This window comes from Tinamus guttatus, unplaced genomic scaffold (genome assembly GCF_059628265.1).
Source record: "Tinamus guttatus ecotype Peru unplaced genomic scaffold, ASM5962826v1 Tinamus_guttatus_pri_ptg000098l, whole genome shotgun sequence".
In the NCBI taxonomy this organism is placed as follows: Eukaryota; Metazoa; Chordata; class Aves; order Tinamiformes; family Tinamidae; genus Tinamus; species Tinamus guttatus.
The window spans coordinates 486,515-512,335 of NW_028288632.1; the positions used below are offsets into that span (position 1 = coordinate 486,515).

General features: G+C 38.9%; 1 protein-coding gene and 1 long non-coding RNA gene across 2 annotated transcripts in view; one reads left to right on the forward strand and one right to left on the reverse strand.

The window, feature by feature from the left end:
- Positions 1-24,795, reverse strand: part of KPNA1 (karyopherin subunit alpha 1) — a 46,535-nt gene extending 21,740 nt beyond the window's left edge. The window contains exons 1-6 of the mRNA XM_088520780.1: positions 24,688-24,795; positions 11,134-11,267; positions 8,571-8,678; positions 6,604-6,703; positions 6,387-6,481; positions 3,872-4,003 (exon numbers count right to left, since the gene is read on the reverse strand). Coding sequence (XP_088376906.1) covers positions 3,872-4,003; positions 6,387-6,481; positions 6,604-6,703; positions 8,571-8,678; positions 11,134-11,262 — 564 coding nt within the window. The 5' untranslated portion in view covers positions 11,263-11,267; positions 24,688-24,795. The remainder of the gene's footprint in view (positions 1-3,871; positions 4,004-6,386; positions 6,482-6,603; positions 6,704-8,570; positions 8,679-11,133; positions 11,268-24,687) is intronic.
- Positions 1-25,821, forward strand: part of LOC148595429 (uncharacterized) — a 194,442-nt gene that overhangs the window by 125,439 nt on the left and 43,182 nt on the right. The gene's annotated exons all lie outside the window — the stretch shown is intronic.

The window sequence follows — 25,821 nt, forward strand, 5'->3', positions numbered from 1 at the left end:
AAGGAAAAAAAAATAAAGGAAGAACAAAAAAACAGTTGAGGCACGAGTATGAGTTACTTTATCTAGGGTCTAGTCAGTAGCACTTCTGATGTACAAATCAACAAAGCCAACTCAGGCTCACAGGTCACCTCTGTGACGAACAAAAGGTTATCAAGAGGCACAGCAATACAACCAGTATCAAGGGGAAACATATAAGAAGAAAACAAATTTGTAGCTGTAGCTGGAAATGCAAACCTTCCCAAAGGAGAAAGGCGGCAGCTGAGACCTTCCTGCCACCAGCTGTCCTTGAGTTGCCGAGCAATGACAAACACTTGTCCTTGGGACAGTGTTTCATGAGCCTAAGGCAGAACAAGGCCTTGGCTGTTTTTTAAAAGGAGAGACCATGTTTGCCAAGGGAACCCATCCACACATGGGTTTTAAAGGGCACTCAGGGTAGAACTGCAGTAAAAGACACTTTGAAGCTACATCAACTATAAGCCTTCCCAAAGGCCTTTGATGGGGTCCTGCAATAGAAATCATTTCAGTAAAGCATTTCTAAATCTCTGGATATAGTCTTCTCTTCCAAAATGGAGTAAGGGGAGCATGAGAGTACCCAGCAGAGGAGTGTAACCCAGTTTTTCATAAATATTGTAGCTGAAGTTTTTGCCATAACTTAGTTTCTTTGGTGGGAAAAATGGATGCCAACTGGTTTGACCATGAATCACAGGAAATATCACAGAAAGGATGATACGCAGTGCAATGAGTGAAACAGAAGAACTACAGGATGGTAAGGTAAGTGGATGTCAGCTTGCATAGCTTAACGGAAAACAGATCTTGTAAAAAGAAACAAGATATAATTTAATTAGCGTACGTGCGGTTTAAAGTTTCATTGCGCAGACTTCTAATACCTTAGTATCACAAAACAGTCAAATTAACATATGCATAAAAACAATGCAATACACAAAAACTCACTTATGAATTTGGAAAACAAAGCAAACAAAAAAAGGACTGTTTGGTAGAGAACCATGATCAAAGAAATGTTTTTCTGTTCCTGAGCCACTGCTATAAAAAGTTTGAAATGAAAAGACAAATTCAGTGGTGGTAAAAGTCTGTAGAAGACAAAAATAGTGACAATGATTAGTCAAGAGGTTAAAATAAGACAAGATTAAGTATGAAGTTTCTTCATTTTATACTATGATTCAAAATGATACTGCTACTTACAGTTTCTACAGAATTAGTAACTCACTTAAGACCCAGATGGTTTACTAAACACAGACTTCAGTATTTTTCTTCATTCTTCACTACATAGTTCTAGAACTAGCTTATAACCTGCTTGCCCTGAACACACTATTTTCTGTATTTTTCCTGACTTACTATGTTATAAATGTAGCAAGAGTTGCTTGTAAGTAATAATCTTCACAGTACTATTGTGAAAGAAAAGGAAGAATAATTATTTTGCCACGAGAAAACTTGGGGGGGGGGAAAGGAGGAAATTATAGCCAATACAGCCATATAACATCAAATTTAGGAAATACAGCTTGAATTGCCCAGAATATGATCTGCTCAAAACACAGATCTAATTGTTGAAGTCAATAGTAGAAGCGCTGAGCTGCAACAGCTACACAATAAAACACTAATTTTTATGTTGAAACTTAAAAACGAACTCACAAGCATCACATTGAGCTAATATCCACTTACTGTAAGCTGGTATAAGCAAAATGTTCATCATCAAATATCACATGGTAGATATATTTAACTTGGAAATCTGCAATTACCTTAGCCATAAAAAACTCTTACTTTTTCTCTCTCACTCACTATGCCACATTCCATATTTAACAAACAGGTTCATAACACAACAAATGAACTCCTCCTTTACTACCTACTGATTTCCTTCTACAGCAACAAAATGTACAAGTATTGAATGAGATGAAATCCTTCTGGAAAAATACTATACCGTGTATTCAATCCTACTTCATAAAACAGAAGACAGCCAAAATCTTTGTGTTCTTTTACATTTTTTTTAGTAGATATTAAATAGATTTTTTTTAAAAAACAATCAGGATAAAAAAAAAGAAAGAAAAAAAGAAAAACAGAGCTTTCTTCAGGTTGACCTACAGCAACTCCGAAGTCAGCTGTCAGCTGGGCTACAACCTTTAAACCTTCCTACCTTTCTACCTGCAGCACCAAAACCTATCACGAAAAGCTGTGTATAATGCTTTGCAGTAGCAAAACATCTTTTGTAAGCATCACAAGACGATTTCTGCCTTTTTATGCTTTTGGCAAGTTCCATGTCAAATTTCTAGTTTCCACAACAAAAGGAAACTAATTTCCACAAAGAAAGTACTAAAAAATGATAAAATACTTCAAAAAATATTATTTTCTGAAATATTGAAAAAAATATTTCCTTTAACAAAATTTTCTGAAACACCTGAATCCAGTTTCTCTTAGAAAGCCCAGGCAATTGAAAATTGAAAGATCCAAAAACCGAGGAACTAGAAAGCTATAAGCAAGGGAAAGGAGGGGAAAAAAAAAAAAAAGGCACCACAGTGTTTCTTCTGTGAAAAATATTAGCACAGGTGGCCCTTCCTGAGCCAGCTATAAGAGAGAAAGGTGAATTATATAGAGTGATCCAAACTGCTTATGAGCTGGGCTCTTCCGATCATGCACCAGTACAGCCAAATGCAAGATCAGACATCCAGGAAAACAGAATAGAGGTCACATTTACAGGAAGGAGAACTGAATCCTGGAAGTCTGTGACTCTGAAAAGAATAATGGATCATATTGGATAACCAGCTTAGCCTGAGCTCACAGCCTGCTTCTGAGGCAGAGTCCTTGGATATTTATGTACGGATGCATCAAGTAGAAATAAAAATGTGCACATCTGAGAGATGCTACTGGATTATCCAACATTTATGACTTAATCAGCACAAAAAGATATTAAAAACAGAGAAATGGTCAGAAAAGGGTCACAAAAAATAAGAGGTCAAGAAATACCTTTATAATGAGAATTCAGAACTTATTTCATCAGGAAAATACTTACACTGTGGCCTGTAAGTAACTATAGGAAAAGACAGAGAGCCTGCTAAGTGAGTGGGTAAACAAACTAAAGCTAATGCCTGAAACCTAAAACCACTCAAATTTCTTTAGAGAAGATACATTATTTTCAAGCTGGAGTTACAAATTACTGAAAAATCTGTGGGCCAACACAATCAGTATTTCATCACCTGAAGTCTTCAAAGTGATATTAGACATATTTCTATCTAGTACAAACAAAACTTAGGTATCTCATGCAGAAACTGCTCAGTCAGATGTTTGGTTTGTGCTTTGCACTACAGTCTCTTCATGTCTTAACCTAATTCGTAAGGAAGGCACCTAAGTGACATTTACACACAAAGATCAGATCTTGATTCTTTCATTGTAACCATGATCTCTCAAGATTTTTTTTATTTCCTGAAACATTCAGCAGTTATACATATAGAAAACTTGATCTCACTTTTGCCTCTTTTTCCTCCATTTTCAGACAGCAAAGTATAATGTACTCACACTTCATCTTCAGGAGAAACATGCAAAAACTTTCATTTTCTAAAGTCTTTTTTTTATTTTTAAGTATTTTTAATTCCTCATTAAGCAGAATATTAATCCTGAACAGACTGAAATATATTACCACATGGTGATGTATTTAACCATGGCAGTAGTTAATACCTGATTTCCAGGAAAAAAAAAAATCACATTGCAATAACTGCTCAGACATCTTCATATATACTAGGTATGAAAAAAACTATTGTGCAAAACTGCTAAACACTACATTCTCTCTAAAGGCATGGGACTTTCTTACAGAGAGATCTTGTTAATTTCTGTAAAGAACCAAAACCAGAATATTCTTAATCTTTACCTGTTCCTGTACATCTTCAAACTCTGAACTGAGAAGCTCTATGAAGATGGGGACAGCTCCTGCTTGGATCACTATACGAGTCTGAAGGGAATTTCCCGAGGCAATGTTTGTCAGCACCCAAGCAGCTTCAAACTGGAAAATACAGAAGAAACTTTATTGGAAACATTTTGTGCCATACCAAAATTGAGGGAAAACTAAAAGTTTTTTAAAACCAGAAAGAATTGCTGGAGGGAAACCATCATATAGCTAATTATTGCAGACAAATCTGCAAACTAAGAGCCAGGAACATACAATTGGAATTCTCAATAACATGAAATCAAAATCTGCAAAAATACTCATGAAGACTAATGACAGCAATATTTAGCTGTGTACCCGCCTGATACAACGAAAAGAAAAATCATCTTCTTGTAGGACATGCTTAGCATAAAGGTTTCCAAAATTAATTGATTTAATATAGGAGAAGGCATGGGCTGAAATAAAGACAAAAAAATCACAATGTTAAATTGAAAAACTAAAGAACTAGAAGCAAAGAGTTCAAAGGCATGGGTTAAGACCAACTTGCAACATACTCACCTTCCTGTAATTTTACTTTCTCTGAACCTGTAATTTTACTTTCTCTGACATTAGTATCTAGCTTCCTGACACAGTATTAACAGGTTTACTAGCCATCTTCCAGCCGCTTGCTTGTATTTTAGAGCTTAATTTTAGTTTCCTAGTGGGTGCCAGTACAGTGAACTATTCAGAACACAGACTTTCACAGTCTCTCCAGTCATATACCCATAATGGAAAGAAAGGGAGAAAAAAAAAAAAAAAAGAACCTATATACACATAGATAAATCAAATTTAAGATCAAGTTGCCTGGGTACTTCCCCTTATCAAAATCCATACTTGATATTTTAACTTTCTATGAATTTAGTTCTGGTATGAGCTAATCACGAGCCCTTTCTACCTTTTTGCTGAAAAAGTTTCATTAAACTGAGCTCTTTCCAGTGTCTAACTAGACCCCCAGGAAATCAGATGATGCCCTCATTAGAGCACCATTTAAATCTCAGATGGAAAAAAGTTACAGAATGGTTGGTTAGCCAAAAGTCCATTTTTTACTAGGAATTCCATCGATAACACAGAAGGAGTATGGAGAATAAAGTCACAAAGTTTCACTGTCACTAACACAGGCGAATTTCCACATTCAACTCCTCGTACTGCAGCTGGCGTATGTGGACAGAAAAAATCCTTCAAATGAATTGAAAATCCCCTCCTCTTGCTCCCAGGAAAGATCTGGATGGAAGGCCCAAAGTCTGCATGCATGTGGTGAAGAGCACCCTTGGAAACAAGGCCCACTCCCACCTCACCCCCAGAGAAGGGTACGGTGAGGCTAAGAGAAGCTCCTCACTCTGATCACAGCAAAAAGCTCTACCTGAAGTGCCAAACCAGGACACATACTTGATAAGATGAAAGTTATTTAGTGGGAACGGACTATCAAGGGCAAGTTAGCACAATAAAGAAAATTAACAATTTGGAATGGACTATCAATAACAATGTAGCCTGGTTTATACTTTCACTGCTTCCTTACAAATTATTTAGGACAAGTTTATAAAGGGATTCAACTTTTCTGATAAACAGGTTGTTTAACGTTCCATGGAGTGGCTCCTCCTCCTAGTTACATACCATAGGTTTCTCAATAGTTACTTAAAGACCTTTGAAATTCTGCTGGTCTCAGTTGAAAACTAATTCCTATAAATGATGCATTTTTCCTCTATAACACAAGGGGAAAAAAAAAACACACTTGCATTAGCTCCACCCATCAAAAGTTGGACTTTATAAAGCACTAAAACTCTAGGCCTTGTGCATTTTTGATAGAGCATTGATTCTAACTTACATATTGTACTACAAAAGTTGTCAGCTCTTGACATTCTTCTATCATTACAAAATTTCCTTCCAATTCAGCATTTTCTACTAGTCCAGAAAAAAGATTATTGACCAGAAAAAGCAAGAGCTAGAAATCATCTGATTAGTTCCAAGAAGTCAAAACAAACACAAATTAACCACCATTGTAGCAAACACAATGAAGTTTTAAAATACAAGCAAAAAAAAGTTTCACAGTTTCTACCTTTACCATTACAGGTATTACCCAAGTTACAACTCTAAACTTTTTAGATTTTAAGTTTGTAATTTGTCTTAACTCCAAAGATTTACAGCTGTCTTCATTTGTTACAAAAAAGACAAACAGTACATTTTAGTTTAACACCTTACATCTTGAAGCCCACATTTCAAACATTTTGTCACATGAGAAGGTTTAAAGACTCCGTTACACAATATAACTCATCATTCTCTCTCCTATTCCCATCAGAGGCCTAGAAATGGAACTGCTAGAAATCCTGAAAATAAAATAGTTTTGTTAATGTTGATAAGAAAAACAGGGGGAGTACAACTTAGCAAAAACTGATACTTTCTACCTAAATTGCATCATCAATTTTCCTTACAATATAGAAAGATAAATAGATTTATATTTGTATACCTGTAATGTACAGTTTTCTTTTCGTTTGAGGAACTCCACAAACCTGGCCACAACCCCTGGTGTGCTTATGACTTCGTCTATTGGGGGATTTGGTTCTATTCAAAATAAAACACAAAGTTAGATGCTTCAATTTCTTTGCAGGGTCTTCACTCCTAGCAAAATCAAAGCATAAGACAGAGCCCTTCTACATTTTTCTCCAAGTAGTTTCAGCACTTACCTTTGGAGAGAAGCTTTCGAAATTTCTGGGTGGCTGAAAGCTGCTGTTCTGGGCTATTGGAAAAAATCATCTCGATCATATCAGAGGTGATGACAGCACTCTAGGATTTGTGTAGGCAAGACAGAGAAACAAAGAGAGGGAAAGGGGGACAAGAAAATTTTGGATTAATGGGACAAGGTTACGAAATATGCTAAGTTACAATAAAAAGTTTCTCTCTTATTGAGAAAAAATAGTCTCGGCAATAATGATAAAATAACCATGCAATGGAAGACATATAAGCATTACACATTATTAGGTGAAATCTTTCTTCTCTGGAAGAGAGGAAGTCTTTTCCTTGCTGGAAATTTTACTGGATCCACGCTAATTTTTTTTTTTTTTTTTTAATTTTTGTTGGGTGTGAGGTGGAAGGGAGGAGGGGGAAGGGGAAGAATAAGCAATTTCAAATAGTTCCAAATTCTCTCCCTTTTCTTCTCTCTCCTCCAAAAAGCAACTATATAAATGTCAGTTTTAACAAAAGATAATATTAAAATAACAATTGCTGTTATGCAAGAACATTTCTGGCTATGCCATTATTTAGATTTTTTGCAACATGTACTTTTTGAGTCATTCTATAACACCAAAATGCACAGGAACTCTCATTTTTAGAAGGCCTGATAAACCTCATAACAGACATCACAAATATACCACAGCATTAAGTTTTCCAAGACACTGATTGTATTCCCACCAACAAGGCTAAGTTAAATCAGTAACCTTTCTTATGCCAGGCATGACATTTTGTTTATCACGTGTATATCCACGGAAAGAGAAGCACAAAGACAGCTGGATATTTTTCTTTCACTGCATGATTTTCTGATTCAAAACCAAGAGAAAGTTACAGTAGCAAAAATACTTGATCTTAGTCTGTATTTGTGATCCCAGCAAAAGAACATAAAGAGTTTTGCAGCTAGGAGGGAACGAAAAAATGCAATATTTCCTAAAACTTTCAGGTCCAACTGTTAAGACCCTGAAATTAATGCTATTAAAAATAGAAGTTCATATAATGCTAGTACGTATCCCAAATACATAGGCCTCCTTCCTTTTACTATTAGCAGGTATTTTTGAATTGTCTGATGTTGAAACACTAGTTTGAAGAGTAAAACAATATGTTCCATTATGGATCTATCACAGTTCTGTGTCTCAGTAATTTTCAAGGCTAGTCTAATCACCAACAGACCAAACTAAAACCAGCCTCATTTCTGTTACAACATCATTTAAATATTCTGAAAATAGATGCAAGAGTGAAGATTAACAGAGACTCATTAGGACTCGTTGAGGACTGCATTTTTTTCATCCTCTTTTGAATCCCCTACCGTTTTTCTTTCCAGGGATAAGACTGTGGTAAAGAAAAGAGAAAAGGCAGAAAAAAAACCTAACTTCTACTAACATAAGTTTTTTTCTGTAGCATGAAGTTCCAGTTTGGAATACAGTTCAAAGACACATGCAGATAGCTAAGCAGCTCTAGCTATGTTTCCAACATTCTACTTTAAAATTGTACCATTTAAAAGTTACATAACAGAGATTTCGATCCAGCCCCTTTTTACTTTGCAAAATGCAAAAGCACACCGCATACTCTGCATTTGCATTTTTCAAGCACTACAAGCTTTAGAAAAAAAAGAAAAAAAATCATCTAGGACAGTCAATATCAGACCAAGAAGTAATCAGGGTGATTGTAAAAATGATATTTTAACTTAGTAACTTAGTTTTCTTGAAAGGATATACACTCCTTGAGCAACCAGTCTGTTCCTAACATTTCTCTCTCATGTAATCTGTTTCATGTCACTACTGCTGATAACGGTATTTAAGGGCTCTCCATAAGCTCTTTGAATGTTATTTTCCACATTCTTCTGGAATGGCATTCCTCTTAAAGCTGCTGCATGATAGGGGTGCTCAGTTTAAAAAAAAAAAAAAACACATCTTTCAACACTTACAGAAGTCATCTCCATATTGTTCATCTGAGCCTCATGGAAGCCACCATCTGACATTACTTCCTCCTCTGCTTCTTCCTCCGCTGTTGCAACATTTCGGCGTTTAAACAACTAAAGAGAAAAAAATAATAAAAGCGGTTCCAAACTGACAGTCTATATATACACAACATGTCATGTTAGGCTGCAATAAAAATGACATATAGTTATCATCTAAAGGAAGAAGTATGTTGGCACTGGGTTTCCTTAGGACTCGTAAATCAATTAAACAGACACAACAGAAAAGAACAGTTTCCCCAAATTTCTGAAAAATCCTCACTGATAACTCCTTTTACTTCTTCACTGTACCGCTTCACCTCCACCTTCTAGAGGATTGCTTTCTTGTCCTCTTTCACAAAGACCAGAAGAGGATGATGAGGTTCAAACACCTGAAAAAATGCTATGCATAACAGATTTCTGTGAAACAGCTGCTGCAATTGTGGTCACTAAGATACTGCAGGGAACAGACTTCTTTAGAGAACGATCACTTAGGACTGTGGAAATGATATTGGAATGAGGGGAATCTGGTTGCTGCTCAAGCAAAGGAGGTGGCCATTTTGAGATGTCTTTTGGGAAGAGCTAGAGAGGCTACAGTTGCTACTCTTTCCCATCAACCAAGCTCTCTCGCTCAAGAAGCGTCAGTAATGAAGTTGGTTTGGGGATGCTTCTCAAGCTGTTCCTGGACGAGTTCAGGCAACAAAGTTCCAGCAATGTGTCATGCCAGATTTGTAGCCTTACAGTGCACAGACAAGATAGAGACCAGATACAGACCAGCTGTCTCTAAGAGGTATCGTACAATGTGACCACCAAACTGCATAAACATTATACTAGGACACAATCCAGGTCAAAATTTACAGTTTTCAAATTATGTGAAAATATTGAGATTTTGGTGGGTGGTGGGGGACAGGTGGGCTGCATGTAGGTTTTTTTTTTTTTTTTTTTTTTTTAAGGGGGTAGGCTGAAAAGGAAAAAACAATTTTAGGACAACAAAACGCACTATATATGTAAAATAATCAGAACAGAAAGTTGCAAATGAAAACAACTCAGTCAAAGAGCAATTTTTTTTTTTTCACAGAGTTCTAACCTGCAGCTGAAATGGCGAAAGTGGCATTCTCGACAGCAGTCGACCACTAAGTCAAACACTGGCCACCCCAATAACCAAACACATAAAAGGGAAATACCTGCAGACACGTTCGGTCTGAAATGGCTGCTGTGGTAAAAGAGCAAAAGAAAGTAATTGCAGCCAGTGCCACTTCTGTTCCATTGTTAGTCCAGATAGGATTAACAATTTTCTTTAAGAAGAGGAAATACTATTACTTCTTTATTTATGCAACTTGGGTTAATCAAGTCCTGGAGAGGTCAGAGGCAAAAATAAGAGATTTCTAAAGTGACCCATAGTTTTTCTAATTTAATAGCAGCTTTACAGATAACATCAGTGATGTTCTATGGTATCAGTGATCTAAGAATACCACCTGCTGTACCTGATCAAAATCAATAAGATGTGCTGTAAAGCACTCTTGAAACTCTCCCCAGACTACAGATTTTTCTTCAAAGCATCTGGCACTGACACTGTGAATGACATAATAAATTTCACTGAAGACTTAACCTACCATTCTAAATTGAAACCCTACTATCTTTGCTTGAAATTCAGAAACCAGAACATAGGTGAAAAACATTCACCGTAACTTTACTCTGATTTGAATGAAACCTGTAAGGTTTCCTATGAACAGAACTAAGAACAGATGGAACGACTCCCCAAATCCACCTCTTCTTAATCAGAAGATGGTTTTCATCACCTCTTATCATTGTTGCTGTTTCTCCATTTAACTCTGGCACTTGTCATTTTGCAATTTGGAGTATTAGCTACCACTAAGACAAGAATAGCCAAGGGAGGCTTTGTTTCCAACTACTTTTTCTCAATCATCATGCCATGCAATGTATATTAAATCCACTATTCAAAGTATTAGCCCTGTGGATATATGGGCCTATAGGTAGACAGAGCATAAACTTCTGTGAATTCATAAATGAAGTGGAACTCTGAGAAAGAAAGCTGCGAATAATCAGGTCAGCAATCTATTTCTTCCCTCAAGGAAATATTTCCTACAACCTATAAGGACTTGGTTAGACCCCTTCTTCCTCCTACTCCAGCTGCAAAGTTTCCTATTGTTCCATCTTAGCTTTTTACTCTCTAAAAAGAGATTAAAGCCATCACAATTCAACAGAATGGAAGAGGTTCAATCACCATCAAGGCAAGGTTAGCCAATTTAGTTCTAGTTATCTTCACTGTCAAGCTGCTCCAGCTAATCTTACACTTGAGTGAATGAGAGGCACTCAGTAAGTTTGTACCATCTGCAGAAGAGACAGTAAAAACTGCAAATGACTTCTCTTCCTGACTGCGCATGAATTAGGCAGGGCACAAACAATTAAGAATGAGCTTTTCTGAGAGTCAGAAAAAGAGCTAAAGATATATTTTTGCAAGATGAATCCCATTTGAGGACTAACTGCAGTTATCACAGCTGTATTATAATACCTGTTCCTCTCTCTTCTGCTTCCGCAGCTGAAGACCCTCTTCCTCCCGCCTGCGACGCATTTCGTCGGGGTTTAGAGATTTGTTCTTGTAGCTCTTCAAGCGGAAGTTCTCTTTTCCTGAGGTCGTCATGATTCCTTTAAAGTGCAATTAAAAAGAGAAAATGTCAAAATACAATCACTCAGCAACGCATCATTTTATGTTGTGTTTGCGTCTCTTAATCCCTGGTAGGCATGCACCTCCAGTCACTGTCCTTTTACATCCTACCACCTAATTTCTAGCAACTTAGAAGGTATAAAGTAGAACTTTAGAGAGCTGAACTGTCACTTCAGAGAGTCAGCTTCTCATGTTAGAACACCAAACTTATTTTTTGTGGCGGCAAGGTATGAATAAGTTACATAATTTTTTTTCAGAAAGAACTGAGATGTATATGGTAGAGGATCCTATAGTAGAAATAGACCCAGTCAAAAAGAAAGTTACACTAATAAATACCACAAGGAAAACTAAACAAACTAATTAAGCATTCCTGTCTTCACTCAGAAGTGATGTGGTTTTACTTCATTTTAGTTCATTCATAGTCTTTAGTCCATTTATTCATCCCCATGATAAGCTGCAAATCAAGTTTCTACCGCCAGTGCTACACTCTGCTACTGCTTGTATTCCTACATCACTTTTCAAAAAAGGTTAGGAACAGATTTCCGAAATGGCTCACTATTATCATGCATCTTCATACAGATATGTATTTTAGTATTGCCGTATCTGCAGCTCTATAATACAAAATTTAGGATATTATGCTATTTTTAGGATATTTTGCTATATATAAAACTACAGGGCCTTTGAAAACATCTTTCAAATATATGCTACCTGCATCAAATTCCATAAGGACAGAATCACCAGGTGAGATCCCCTGGGCACTTTTTACTTTAAAACAGAGCAACAGGCTATGAACAGCTAGGATTTTCATCTCAAAGCATACCAAATGTAATCAAGTCTATACTGACCTCTTCTTTGAATGAGCAAAGAGTTTTAAGGGATTAGAAAAAAAGGATACTGAAACGTGTTTCTCATTAGAGCCTCTTTGTAATTTGCTGATACCAAAAAACAATGTAGACATATTTCAGGTTTCATCTCAAGTTAAAACTTGGCCACCAGAACATGTTTTAAAACCGTTAAGGCTCAAAAAACTATCACATTTAAGCTCAGTTGCATATTGCACCGAGTACAGCACAATCAGGTGAGCATATAGGTAAGTAATTTCACACCTAATTATGTTCAAAAGGCTCTTCCTAAAAAGCTTTCTTTTTAAATAAAAATTCTACAAAAAAATCCTCTGGAAGCTCCAGAATTTTCCTACATAACCTAAAAAATATTTTCTCTATGTATTTAGGTGCCTGAGCTTTAATTTTTCATGTTTCTTGCAATATACTTGAAGTTAATGCTTGGACCTAACATTTTCTTTCCATTTTAGTTTATAAATGACTATAACCTGGATATTAGAAGAAAGAACTATTTGGAAAAGCCCTGGATTTTATCAGTAAAAACTTTCTAAAATAAATACTGAATATATTCTAGAGGTAAGAAAAGTGAACTCCAGACAGAGTTCAAACAGAAACTGAGGTAAAAATGTATGTCTAACAGGAAAACGTTTTCTTTTTGTAAGCTTTCTTTAAATCAGGCAAATGAAGTTTATAAGGTTGCTCAGCAGTTGAATAAAGCTGATATTAAATGGTAGTCACTTTGGCAGCTGTATTTTTATAATATAAGATTTATCTTTATTTGGTGTTAGACACTTTACAAGCTTTAGGTGCAACTTTTGGCATGCTTATTTCTGACCTTCAAGACAGCTCACTCTGCTGATTAACCGTCTCGTCTATTTTGCAATCAGTCTGTATACACAAAAACCCTTGGAGACAGCCTACTGTGTTTTACCCAGAGCAAGGCCTTCCTAGAAATTCCTACCACCAAACAGCTGCAGAGATGAAGTTGTTTCTATTAACAGTTGAAAAATTTAGCTTCTTTCACTATTCAAATAGTTAATTAATCCCACTAATAAAGACTTCAAAAAATACTTCATAATAGTCTATCACTGGAAGTAAATAAAATCAACACATATCCATTTTATACATCTTTCTCTCTAAACCAGGGGTCCTCAAACTACGGCCCGCGGGCCGGATATGGCCCCCCAGGGTCCTCAACCCGGCCCGCCGGTATTTACAGAACCGCCCCCTGCCGGGGGTTGGGGGGAAAACCAAGCAGCCGCAGACGACCTCCTGCCACTTAATCCGCGCGCCGGCCTCCACAACCCGCAAGCACCCGCCGGGACTGGGCTGAAACCAGCGCCTCGTCCTCGACCTGCCTCCCCAGGGGGCGCCTCTCGGCTACAAACCGCGCCGCCGCCGCCCCGTCCGCCTCCTCCTCCTCCTGCTCCTCCTCTGCCATGCGCGGCAGGCGAGAGGCGCGGGCATCTCCTCTGCCGGGCAAGCTCAGTCGGCAGCCTCTGGACTGCGAGGTCCAGCCAACTCGGGCGAATCGCCAGAGCCCCGGCCTGGCAAAGCTCCTTCGGTCCCTTCTGGCGACCCTTTCCGGACTGCGCAGCCAGGCTGAGGAGGGGGGCGGCGGCATCAGCGAGGTGGGCGGCTCCCCCGTCTCTCCCTCCCTCCCTCCCTCCCTCCAGCTCCCAGGCAGGACAAGCAAGCCAGCACCAGTGGGAAGCGCGCGCACCATCATGTCAAAAAAAAAAAAAAAATTGACTCCGAGTGCAGGGTATACCAAGAAAAGTGGACTTCTGGTTATTTTTTCACGGAGTACAAAGAAAGAGCTGTTTGTCTGATATGCCAGAATTCAGTGTCTGTGTTCAAGGAACACAATTTGCGTCGACACTACAAAACTCAACATAAATAAGATTCTTTGGTCGGACAAGTGAGAAAAAATATTAAGACTGAAACATGGATTGACAACTCAGCAAAATACTTCTGTGAAGCAAAAGCAGCTCAATATATCATCACTTCCAGCAAGCTATCAAGTTGCCAAGCTCATAGCGTGCACTTGCAGAGCATTCATAGAGGGAGAATTTGTTAAAGAATGCCTTCTTTCTGTTGCCAAAGAGATGTGTCCAGAGTAGGCGCATTTATTTAGTACAGTGAGGACGAAGGATTGAAGAAATGGGGGAAAAATTGAATCTGCAGTTGCAAAACTCCTCACAAAAACTTTGCTATTTCTCATTGGCACTCGACGAAAGCAAGGATGTTTGTGATTCTGCACAACTTCTAATTTTCATTCGTGGGACAAATGATTCTTTCGAAGTCACAGAGGAGCTTGCTGCACTGAAAAGCATCAAAGGAACAACTACAGGAGAGGATATCTATGAGAAAGTTTGCCAAACTATGAATGATTTGGAGCTGGACTGGGGTAAACTATTCAGTGTGACAACTGATGGTGCTCCTAGCATGATGGGGTCCATGAAAGGAGTGGTTGCACGCACTAACAACGAGATGGACAAACGCAACCATTCACATCCAATAGCCATACACTGCATCATCCACCAACAAGCACTGTGTTGTAAATCACTGAAGCTGGACTCTGTCGTGAAAATTGTAGTTTCTTGTGTTAACTTCATTAGAGCTCATGCACTAAACCACAGACAGTTTCAGGAATTTCTGTCTGAGCTAAATGTTGCCTATGAAGACATTCTGTACCACACAGAAGACTGTTGGCTGAGTCAAGGGAAAGTTTTGAAATGATTTTATGACTTACTTCCACAGGTTTATGATTTTATGCTTTCTAAAAACAAAGAAGTACCAGAGCTCAAAGATGCAGAATGGAAATGGCACCTTGTGCTTCTGACAGATGTAACAGAGCTACTCAACAATTTCAACGTCAAGCTTCAAGGAAAGGGGAAGCTCATCTGTGATATGTATTCGCATGTGAAAGCATTTCAAGTCCAATTAGACCTGCTCATTAACCAAGTAAAGGAGGAAAACTGCCATCTCCCCACAACTCAAAAACCTGTCTGCAGAAAAACCAGCAGTTGCATTCCCAAACAAAACATGTATAGATGTACTAGAAATGTTGCAAAAGGAGTTTCAAATTAGATTTAAAGAGCTTCATCTCCATGAACAGGACATACAGCTTTTCCGGAACCCATTTTCTGTTGACATTGAAACTGTTGATCCGATTTACCAAATGGAATTGGCCAAGCTACAGACTTGTGACTCGCTGGAAGATGCATTCAAATCAAGCAGCCTTACTAATTTCTATGCACCTCTCCCCTCAGAGACATATCATAATCTCAGGAACCATGCACTCGAAATTGCAAGCATCTTCGGCAGCACCTATGTCTGTGAGCAGACTTTTTCCCAAATGAAACACCTGAAACCTCCAATCAGATCCAGACTGATGAACACTTGCATCACTTGCTACGACTAGCAGTGACAAACATGGAACCTAACATTGACCATCTTATCAGCCAAAAGCAGGCCCATAGTTCACATTGAAATATTATTGGTTTTTGTTGATTACAATTGTTCTTCATTTTAAATATCACATTCTTTTTCCTGTTTTTGTGCACTACTACAAATAAAATATGTGCAGTGTGCATAGGAATTCGTTCATTTTTTTCCAAGCTATAGTCCGGCCCCAGACAAGTGTCTGAGGGACAGTGAACCAGCCCCCTGTTTAAAAAGTTTTGAGGACCCCTGACCTAAACCGTATAATCTCAAATTATTTCTTAAAAGCAGCTTTCGTAATATCCTCAGTACCTCCCCAAATCAAATCTAAAACAGCACCTTTCTTACTGCTTCTTTGATGGTAAGGAATTCTATGACCACACATGACCATATTTTATCTAGCCCACATCTACCAATAACATCACTAGAGCTATTCAGTGTGACAACACAAATTATTTCTTTATCATTGAGAATAAAATAATCTTACGTTAGTTGATTTGGTATTCATAATTGCTTTGCATAAATCTTTTTTTCCTGCTTTTCAGGATGTAGTTTTTTCCCTAGAACAAATCAAAGGGGCATAACAACTTCAAACTGCCCTTCCACTTACCTTATGCCAATTTATTGTGGCTTATCTGGTAACAATCACCTTGAATTCACCCACAATCATTTCCAGAGCAAATACCAAGCCCCAGATTTTTTTTTTCCCCTGAAAATCATGCCACTTCTGGTAAAAATCTATGGTGGTTGTCGCTGAAATGTTCTACCAATCTTTTCTTTCCTAAAGATAACATAATATTTTCAGCTTTTTGGATAGTCTCTTCTCTAGTTAAAAATCTCAGGTGATCTAATAAATTTTCACGGTATACTCTTTTTATGCAGCACAACCCAAACCTCATATGACACTCTCTCCCTCAATCTGGTAATCCTGAAATAAAATACTTATTAAACTGAAAAACAGCATCCATTCTTGATTGTCTACATTTACTGAAGCAGTGAAGATCCCCCAAGTTTTAACTAAGACAGGTCCCCTATCCAAAACTGAAGATGGTCTATGCTCAGATTTTTTGAAAAATAAGAAAAGCACTGCACATCTGAAGTGCTCAGTGTGTATTGCTTGATTCCCAAGTTAAAAAAAAAAAAAAAAAAAATCAGAGACAGTGTGAAATGCAGAGTCACTTACCTTAATGCCCTACCTTTCCAAGCTATCATTTAGATCAGGATAAAAATGAACTCTGACTTCTTAAGTCAGGGATCACTACCTTTAAAGTTTAAGGACTTTGCTAGAAGAAATGGCATGTGACTAATACTCTCGTTCATTATACAAATCAGAAGTATACAGACGTAAAAATACAGGCCTCAAAATCGAGAATTACAAAATAGCATTTCCAACCCAAAAAGATGACTGAAAATAAGACTACTAAACATACTGCTGATACCAAAGATAGTAAGAGTCCACACATTTTCTTCTTTGAAATTAGGAGTGGAAATAGAAAACAACGTATTGCAGCTGTAAAACTGTACAAGGAATTCTATCTTCTAATTCAAACTGGAAAAGAAAGACTTGAAAAGGAAGGTGGACAAAAATACTGAAGAGAAACATTTTAAGTTCATTATCAAAAGAAGCTACCTTGAAGATCCATATTCTAAGACACTACGCGTCTACGGTTCGTAAGTAACAGCTGTTAGAAAGAAAGGATTCACTGAAGGTCTGGTTGTGAGGTCTATTTTACTGTCCCAGTGCTCACTCTCTTCTTCAGACTGCCTCTAAAGAGACAGTGAAAGACAGAATAGACACTCTCAATCCTGAAAGAGCAACCTGTACCGGAAATGACACTATAAAAACAGCTCTCCAAAAGGTATGAAAAGCAGCTCATTTTTTTCTTGAATAATTTGAATTTCTTGAATAATAAGAATATGAAAGAAAGATAAGAAAAATAAGAAATGTTTCAACCATGCTACAAAACCTTTAACTCTAGAGATCTTTCTTTATAGCTTGACTCTGCCTTAGAACTTTAGACCCTCTGGAGAATTAAAGCTTCCTTATATCCTGGTTCTCAGCATCATGTCAAACCCCTACAGCACAGACAGATATTCTACCAATTCATTGGTCTCCAGCAACAGGCTATGCCATCTTCTGATGCTCTTAATAAGACTGAAAAACCTGCCCCAATTTAAATAACTGTACTCTGAAAACTGCACTTGATCCTTTATTACTCTGACCAAAGGTAACAGTTCAGGATGCTAATGGTTTTTATACCTTGTGGCAGCAGACTCTCAACTTTCTTGGAAGTGACAGACAACTAAAGGTCTTGATAATAATACTGATGAATACACATTGTACACTGACAAAAATATTATCTAGACATTAACTCTATTTCCCCAGAAAATCTCTAACAGTATTTTCCATCATCCAGAGGGACCAGAAAATATCCACTAAGTCTCTACACTTTTTACAATGTAAATCTGAGTAAAAAGAAAATGCATAAAATCAGCAAACTGATGAATCTCTTCATTGTCACCTCCTGTTCACTGAAAACCTGACTCATCAAGCCAAACATTTTAGTGACACTGAGTCTGCTTCTTTTGCAAAAATATTGGACAAAGCATAATGGATCCCTGAGGTCAATGGGAGTTCAGCAGGAATCAGGCCGGAGTGCTCATCAGCAGAAGCACCATTATTACTTGAGGACAGGGTTATTTTTTGCTGTTTTCAAAGACTACTACACATCACAAGCTGTGAAAGAGTCTTAAGAAAGTATGCTTACCTAAGTTACCAAAAGGTATTGCTCAAGCAGCATACAGCCAATTGCTATCACTTCAGCTTAATCTTCTCTACCTATAAAAACTGAACTGCAAAATATTTGTCTCAAGCACTGTAAAATACTAACAATAGCACTAAAAGTATGTTTTCCTGATGTTATTCCAAAATGTAGCACTAAAGAATTATGTGAATTTCATTTTCTGTGGCTTTGGGAAGCAGCAAGGGCAGACACCAGTGCTACACACTGGAAAGAACGGCAAGTTTCAATCTACATAGAATAACAACAATAACATTCTCTTTATGATAGTTATGACAACAGTACCACAGAAGAATGATGGAGATGGAACAGAATAAACACCTTCTGTCATCCAAGAAGCCAAAAATGATTTCAAATTTAACATAATCTTATCAGCTAAACATGGACAGAATATACAGCCTTGAAAGAGTTGAGCTTCTTAGCAATCTTTTCTGAAAAAAAGAGGAGTAGCAAGATCTTTATGGAATTGCTGTTCATTCATCTATCCTACAAGCCTACTTTTCTCTAGAAGCACTTTTTTTTTTTCTCCTTTCCATGCCCAGTAGTATTAATTCACAAATGTTTCTGTTCTGGCAGATTTATGAACTTTTGAAATCATAAGGCAAGTTAATCTTACAAACTCGGAGTGCTCTACTTCTTTGAGCATTTGACAAGTTGGACTGCAGCCTGCCCAAACTGAGGACAATTTAAAGCTGGTGATAATATACAGCCTGAAAAGATGTATTATTTTGCACAATATAGGGCTTGAAAATACAGATAAATTGGAAAGCTTAGTGTTAACTTTTTCTAATATGAAAGACATGCTCAGACACAAACAAAACAAAACAGGAAAAAAAAAAAAAAGGAGAAATGAAAACAATGCTAAGGAACCTTGCTCTCAGTTCCAGCCAACAGGGATGTCTCCTTTCAATAATATGATCTCCTGCTCTTCCACAGAAAGAAGGGGGAAAAAAGTATTGCATTACAGAAAATTTGGTATTAAAAAAAAAAAGTATTTTTGCAAAACTGCCGACTGACTAATCCCGAGAAATCAGTTGAGTACACTACCAGGTGATACTCAGAAAGACTTTCTCTGCTTACAAGGAACAGTTTCTTCTTTAGTCAAAGTCAGACCAAAACCATCACGCCAAATCCCTGAACTGCCTTTAAGACACTAAAAAGTAGTTGCCTTAAACAGCAGCACAGCAGGCAAGCCAAATCAGTTGTAAATGTCCCAAGAATCATATAACTGGTCACCTAAGTGTATCTGTAAAAGTTTAAGGATAAAGTTTCATTTGAGAATACTCCCACACACACTGCTTAGACAATTAAGTAATGAATTTTCAAGGGTTTATTGGAAAAGTTTTATTAAAGAAAAAAGAATCAATAAAAGATTAACTCAGTATATCTAGTATCTCACTATATATTTACCATCACCAAGTTCTCTGAGATGTTTTGAGTTTCATTTTAATGGCCTTTTTCCCCCTCACTTAAGAAGGTAGCAAATACAGTTTTCAAAGCCCCAGATTTTCTTTTTAATTTAAGAGGGAAAAAAAAAAAAAAAACAAGTTTCAAAGACAACGTATTAACTGAGCCTGTCTCTAAGTCAGAAACACACTATTCCCTTATCATGCTCACAATCATGAAATTATTTTTTCTGCACTTGAACAGACTACTACAACCCCATATGCCATAATCTTCCTGAAAGCAAAAAGATCCCGTGAATCAAAACAAAGCAGCTGGCAATGGACAATTGCCGACCATATACTATTATATCACACACACACACACACACAAAAGTACATTAATTTGTATAAAACAAGAGAAGCAATTATTTCTGTGTGCCAAACTAAAATGTAATTTCCTTTCATTTTAAAACAGAGATTTATTCTGATTTTAATTAAGAATGCAGCACATCGTATGAAGCCTTACAGAACTAGTTGAAACACAATATATTTTCTGTAAGATAATATTTAAGAGGAGGACTGTTTGAAAAACGGCCATATACATCACTGAATAGTCACGGCTAAAGTATCATTCTAACATTTCTAATAGCCTAACATGAACTAAAACTTTCTTTGCAAGAGAACATCAGAGGATCTTTAAGCATTTAATAATGAAAATGAGATTCTTTCTAAACACACAATATGTTAAAAATAAGCTAATTCATTAATAAAGTTAGTTCTGTAATTTCAAAAAACTTTTATTCAGAATTGCAAATGTCAGTGGATACTGGAACCAAATATATCCCATGCCTTCCTGGATGACAAATTTGCACTCAACCAAAACACTGGTTGCAGCAAATCAAAATTAAGAAAGATGCAGAATGTGCCAAAACTCTTCCAGGTAATTGGGGAGCAATAATAAAAACATAAAACAACAGAAAGTCAAAATTCTACAGAAAGCATACTACTTTTGTACATCAACAACAGAGTTGCAGAAGATTGATATATCAGCCATACCAAGCATTAAACCAAAACTCTGACTTTAACTCTGAGAGTTTTAAAGCTCTCCATGATGCTCACTTTACTTCCCTTGTCTCATCCACACCTAGCATCGCTCCTACCTCCAGTATCACTCAAATCCAACAAACACCACATTCAGAAAGACTCTCCTTTACTTCTGTGCTGTTTCTCACAATAGTGGAAACATAAACACAACATAACTTTAGGTAGCTAAACAAGTGATCGCATGGAAGTTACAAAAGGTTCTTGCATCTTTTACAAAACAGTTTTATCCTTTCTTAGACCAGCAGAAATTATAAGAATTTAATCATCAACACCAAATTACCATCAGATAGCTCAGACTGTCTGTCTGCCAAAGTCGCGTCTTGGTATAGCAACAGGCATGTTGCAAGTGTAACCTTAGCACCAGATTTTCTAGGCTTACAATGGTTTTTTGGAGATCATAACATATAATTACAGGTTGCTTAATTCTAAAAATCAGCCTATCGCTCATTTATAATCTAAACTTTACACCCATGTTGTAAAAAAGAAGTATATATATATTTGTGTGACAAACTCCAATTAGATTCTCAGAAAACATATAAATACGCCTGCAGAACCTGACAAGTGGTCTGAACTATCAAAAAATAGAAGTGAAATTAACCACTGCAGAATGACACAATCATAAGTAAACTTTTAGCAAGCTAAATCTTAACTCTTAGCATATACTCTTAGCATATACTCTCAAAAGTCAGTGTATATTTTATATAGATATCTACACACACAGAGAAATGTAATCCTATTTCTTTCACTTCTAATGTTTTCAGCTTTTGTCACCTCATGACACTCAGCATTCATTAGGCTTTTAAAAAGCATTCACTTTAAATTCATAATAAATTTAATTCCTGTATTACACAAATGAATAAACAGAAGTAAGCATGTTACACCCAGTACACTAATACTTCCAGTGACTTTTTCCTCCAAACTTTCTTACTACTAGCATGCTTTCTAAATCAATTCTGGTAAAAAAAATATAGTGTTTATTTCCTGCCTTTCTGTTGCATTTTTTTCATAATGAGTTATCACAGCTACACAAAGTTTAATGCATTGCAGGACATTAAGGAGGTAGCATAACATGCAGCATGATTTCCAGTTGTCCTTTCTGAAGATTTTGATTGAAGCTGTTTATTTAGCAGATTTTCACTCCACATTCCATGCTGTTTTTCCAGAGTTTCTCCAGCCTCTTGAAAAAAAAGTTCTGCCAGCATGTTGTATCCTGAAAACTCCACATTCAGTTTTGCAAATACAATACTTTGTTGACAGAGTTGGAAGGCTGCAATAGAGAAGTGTTTGGTTTTTTTGTTGTTGTTGTTTTCTTCAGAGTTGAGAAAATGAAGGCTTTCCATAAATCAGTGCCATTTATCTCTGAAATTTATATCAGGATTTTTTTCATTATTTTTTTAAACAAGGGCTTCTGTTATTCTTTAATCTCTTAATATGTGGCTAAATGCTTCCATTATCAGTTCAGCTTTCAAATTTGTTCTCTGAAAACAAAAGTGGTCTGGTCCTTCTAACTTGTTGCTCATTACTTCATCCCAAAACCTTCATTTCAACCTCTCACAAAATCCCAGCAGTTGAGCATTTCCTCTAATGTCTTTTATTTTTCTTAATTGTTTTCTTCACTTGATCACAGCGTATTAGACTTCCAACACCCCTACTCGCTTTTGCCTTTTGAAGTATTAGACTCACCTACGTGCTGCCACTTATTTCCTCACATTTCTAGCTTAAACTAGAATCCCTAGATCACATCATCTATTTTAACACCTCTATTCTATGCTTTTTCACACAGACTCTATCTCCATTTTACTGGAGGGCACATTTTGGCTCCATTAACTTCACATCCCTTGCCACAAAGTCGTATGTTGCAACCCAGCAATGCTGCCATTAGAGATGCATTTTCCTTCTTTGTTCTTAAGGATACACTAAGCTCCTCTTTGCCTCTCCAAGACTTGAAAAACACTACAGAAAAATGCCTGAGTCTCATGAAGAGACAAACAAAACAGAAGATATAAAAGCAGAAAAGGCTGCCAGATAGAGAAGGATAGTCCAAAATAAAAGACACAATTCTGTTCATTTTAGCAAATTCAGTGAGGAAGAAAAAAAAAAAAGGCGGAAAAAAAAAGAAAAAAGCACTGCACCAAAACAAGGAAGTTGGAATGCAACTATTAAACAATTTGTTTACATACACATTTATGCTTAAAAGTTCTGATAAAGAATCTTTCATAAATTGCTACGAAATCAGAGGTCTGCAATATCTTTTGTTTCATCAGTGTCTTTGGGCAGTGCTGCTGAAATGGACCTTCAAACCCCCTCCTCAAACCAGAATGAACTGGGACTTCTTCCATATCTAGCACTGAGCTAAATATACAGGACCACATAGTCAAGTCAGCCCTGAATACACCCACACAGTTTAACATCAGAAAGCACTGATGGGTGGTACACTGATGGCAAAGAAGAAACATCCTTGTACAGTGCTGAAGTTAGAGATGGGATACAATAAAGATACTGCTAAATAATACAAAAGTCTCAAAGAACAGAAAAAAACCATACTCCTCAGTCCTACATCCATCTATGTGAAAAACAATTTTGAGAAGGACTTCTTCCTTACGTGTTATCTCAAGCCTCAAGCTGCACTTCATTTTCACAGTGCCCGTGGGTACGTCTAAAGAGCAATTAACAGGCACAACTGTAGTTCAGGTAGATAAAAACTTGCTTTGAATTTGCTAGCTCATATATCAATGCAAGTGAAGCGGGGGGAGGAGGGTGGGGAGGGCAACGCAATAAATCTGTAACAAACATATCTACAAATACACCTAAGATGAGCTTGATTCACACTATTCCTCGCCATAATGTTCAGGAGTATAAAAAATAGCTTTAGAACATCTAGCTTTCAAGGATGAGGTTACAATCTCACCTCTACATAGCCCATAAGCATATATAGACTGTATAAGTCTCTTACTGACAATAAGCAGTCAGAACAGCAGATGCATCATGGGACAAAAAACTCAAGAGAAGCAGTAGTTTGAATAAAAACGGTTAACAAGACTATGAAGCACAATCAGTCAGCATCTCTCGGGAATTCAGCAGAAACAACAGTCCAGTACTTTCACAGCTCATGATAAACCTTTGCAGCTTTGGAGTTTCTGCACTAGTTAAACGCCCTCAAGAGGCAAAGTTTAAAACTATCATTGCAAAAAATATACTAATTTGAAAGATTATGAATGGGGTGGATTTTTGCTGCTTATAAGATCCTCAGAGACACAGCAATGGGAAGTCCTCATGCTCACAGATAAAGCCCAAACCTTGCAGCACAGATCGATGGGCAAAGAAAGATAACATTGCAACCGGTCTGGAATAATCTAAGACGCAAGATGATGCTTGTGAGAAGCAATAGCTCTCAGCAGAGCGACTGGGATCGCTAGGGCAAACAAAACGGGCGAGCTGAGCAGACGCACGGGGAAAGTTTCTTTGTTTCCTTCCTTCCTCCGCACGGCCCCTCCGCGCCCGCCGGGCCGCCAGAGAGGCGCTCGCCGGCGCCGCGAGCACGGGGGGCGCCCCACACCGCGCTCCCCACGGGGGTCACTTCCGCAGCCCTCCCGAGCACCCCGAGGGCCGCGGGCGGAGTACGGGCCTCGCCGCGCCTCAAGCCACGAGTGGCCCCCGCGCCCCGGCCGCTACGCGCGGCGCCGCTCGCACCACCGCCTCCAGCCCCGCCCCCGCCCGCGGGCCCCGTCCTTCCTGCCGCGCGCCCGGCCATGCCAGGCCCCGCGCACCGCCCGGCTGCGGCTCCCCGCTGCCGGCCCGGCGCGGCGCGCCCGGCGCTCGTACCTGCTGGCGGCGGCGCGGCCCTGCCCGGCGCGCCCCGCGCTCGCTCCGCGCCGCTCCTCTGCCCTCGGGCCCGGGCGTGCGAGCGCCGCTCCCTCCCTCCCTACCGCCCGAGCTGGCGCTGGAGGCCGGCGCGCATGCGCCCAGCCACGCGCGTCGCTTCCGGCTGTGCCGCAAAGCCCTCTGGGATGCAGAGCCCTTCCGGCGAACCCTCGCGCGGCAGCAGCGCCTCCCGTAGGCCGGGGGCGGCGCACCCAGGAAGACTACAGCTCCCGGCATGGATCGCGTGCCCCCGCCTTTGGTGCAGCCGCAGGGAGGGCGCGCCGCTCCCTCGTGGCGCATGCCGGGAGTCGTAATGCGGCGGCGCCGAGAGGCCGTGGCGCGGGCGCGGGGGAGGTGCCGCCACTGGGCCGGGGGGGCCGCGCGGCCGTTACCGCGACGGCGGAGCGAGGCGACGGGGTGGCCTTGGCCTACCTGAGTCCTCAGCTAGCGGCGTAAGGACGCTTCGTAAAAGGCAGCCGTGAGTCGGTGTAAAAGGGAGAAGTGTCCCCGGGCTCTCGGCAGGCTCACGCAAATGCATTAGCTCTCACGGTGAAGCCGTGGCACAGCACCCAGGCACGGTGAACCACAGCCGAGTGACAGTAATAAATACAGCAGTTGTTACCGTCTCACAAGAAGCCACAGTGACTGCTAGCAGAGCACAGTATCTGTGCACACTACATACATACCCACACATGAAAATAAAATATAGGACTTCTATACAGCATAGTGATTCTACACACAAAACTGACAAAAGAACAAAGCAGACTGGTAACGGCGTTCTCCCAAAGCACACACACCACAGAAATGAAAGGTGTTACATGTTTCTTCCAAAAATTCCCATTTCTTGCACCCTACCAGTAAATATGCAGCAGGCAGCATGGACAAACATTTGTCGCTCAGAGAGCTACGTCAAATGAAGCCAGCACAGGTAGCAGTGGCGGAAGAGATCTGCTAGTGCTCCTGCTTTTGCTGAGAGCGTGGTTCCAGACACAGCTGAGTCAACGCAAGGGTTCATTGCAGGGAAAGGGATCAGTTCCTGCTCCCTGTCGCCTCTGCTCTTCTGCTCTTTCTCCACTTCATGCGCTTATTTTCAAG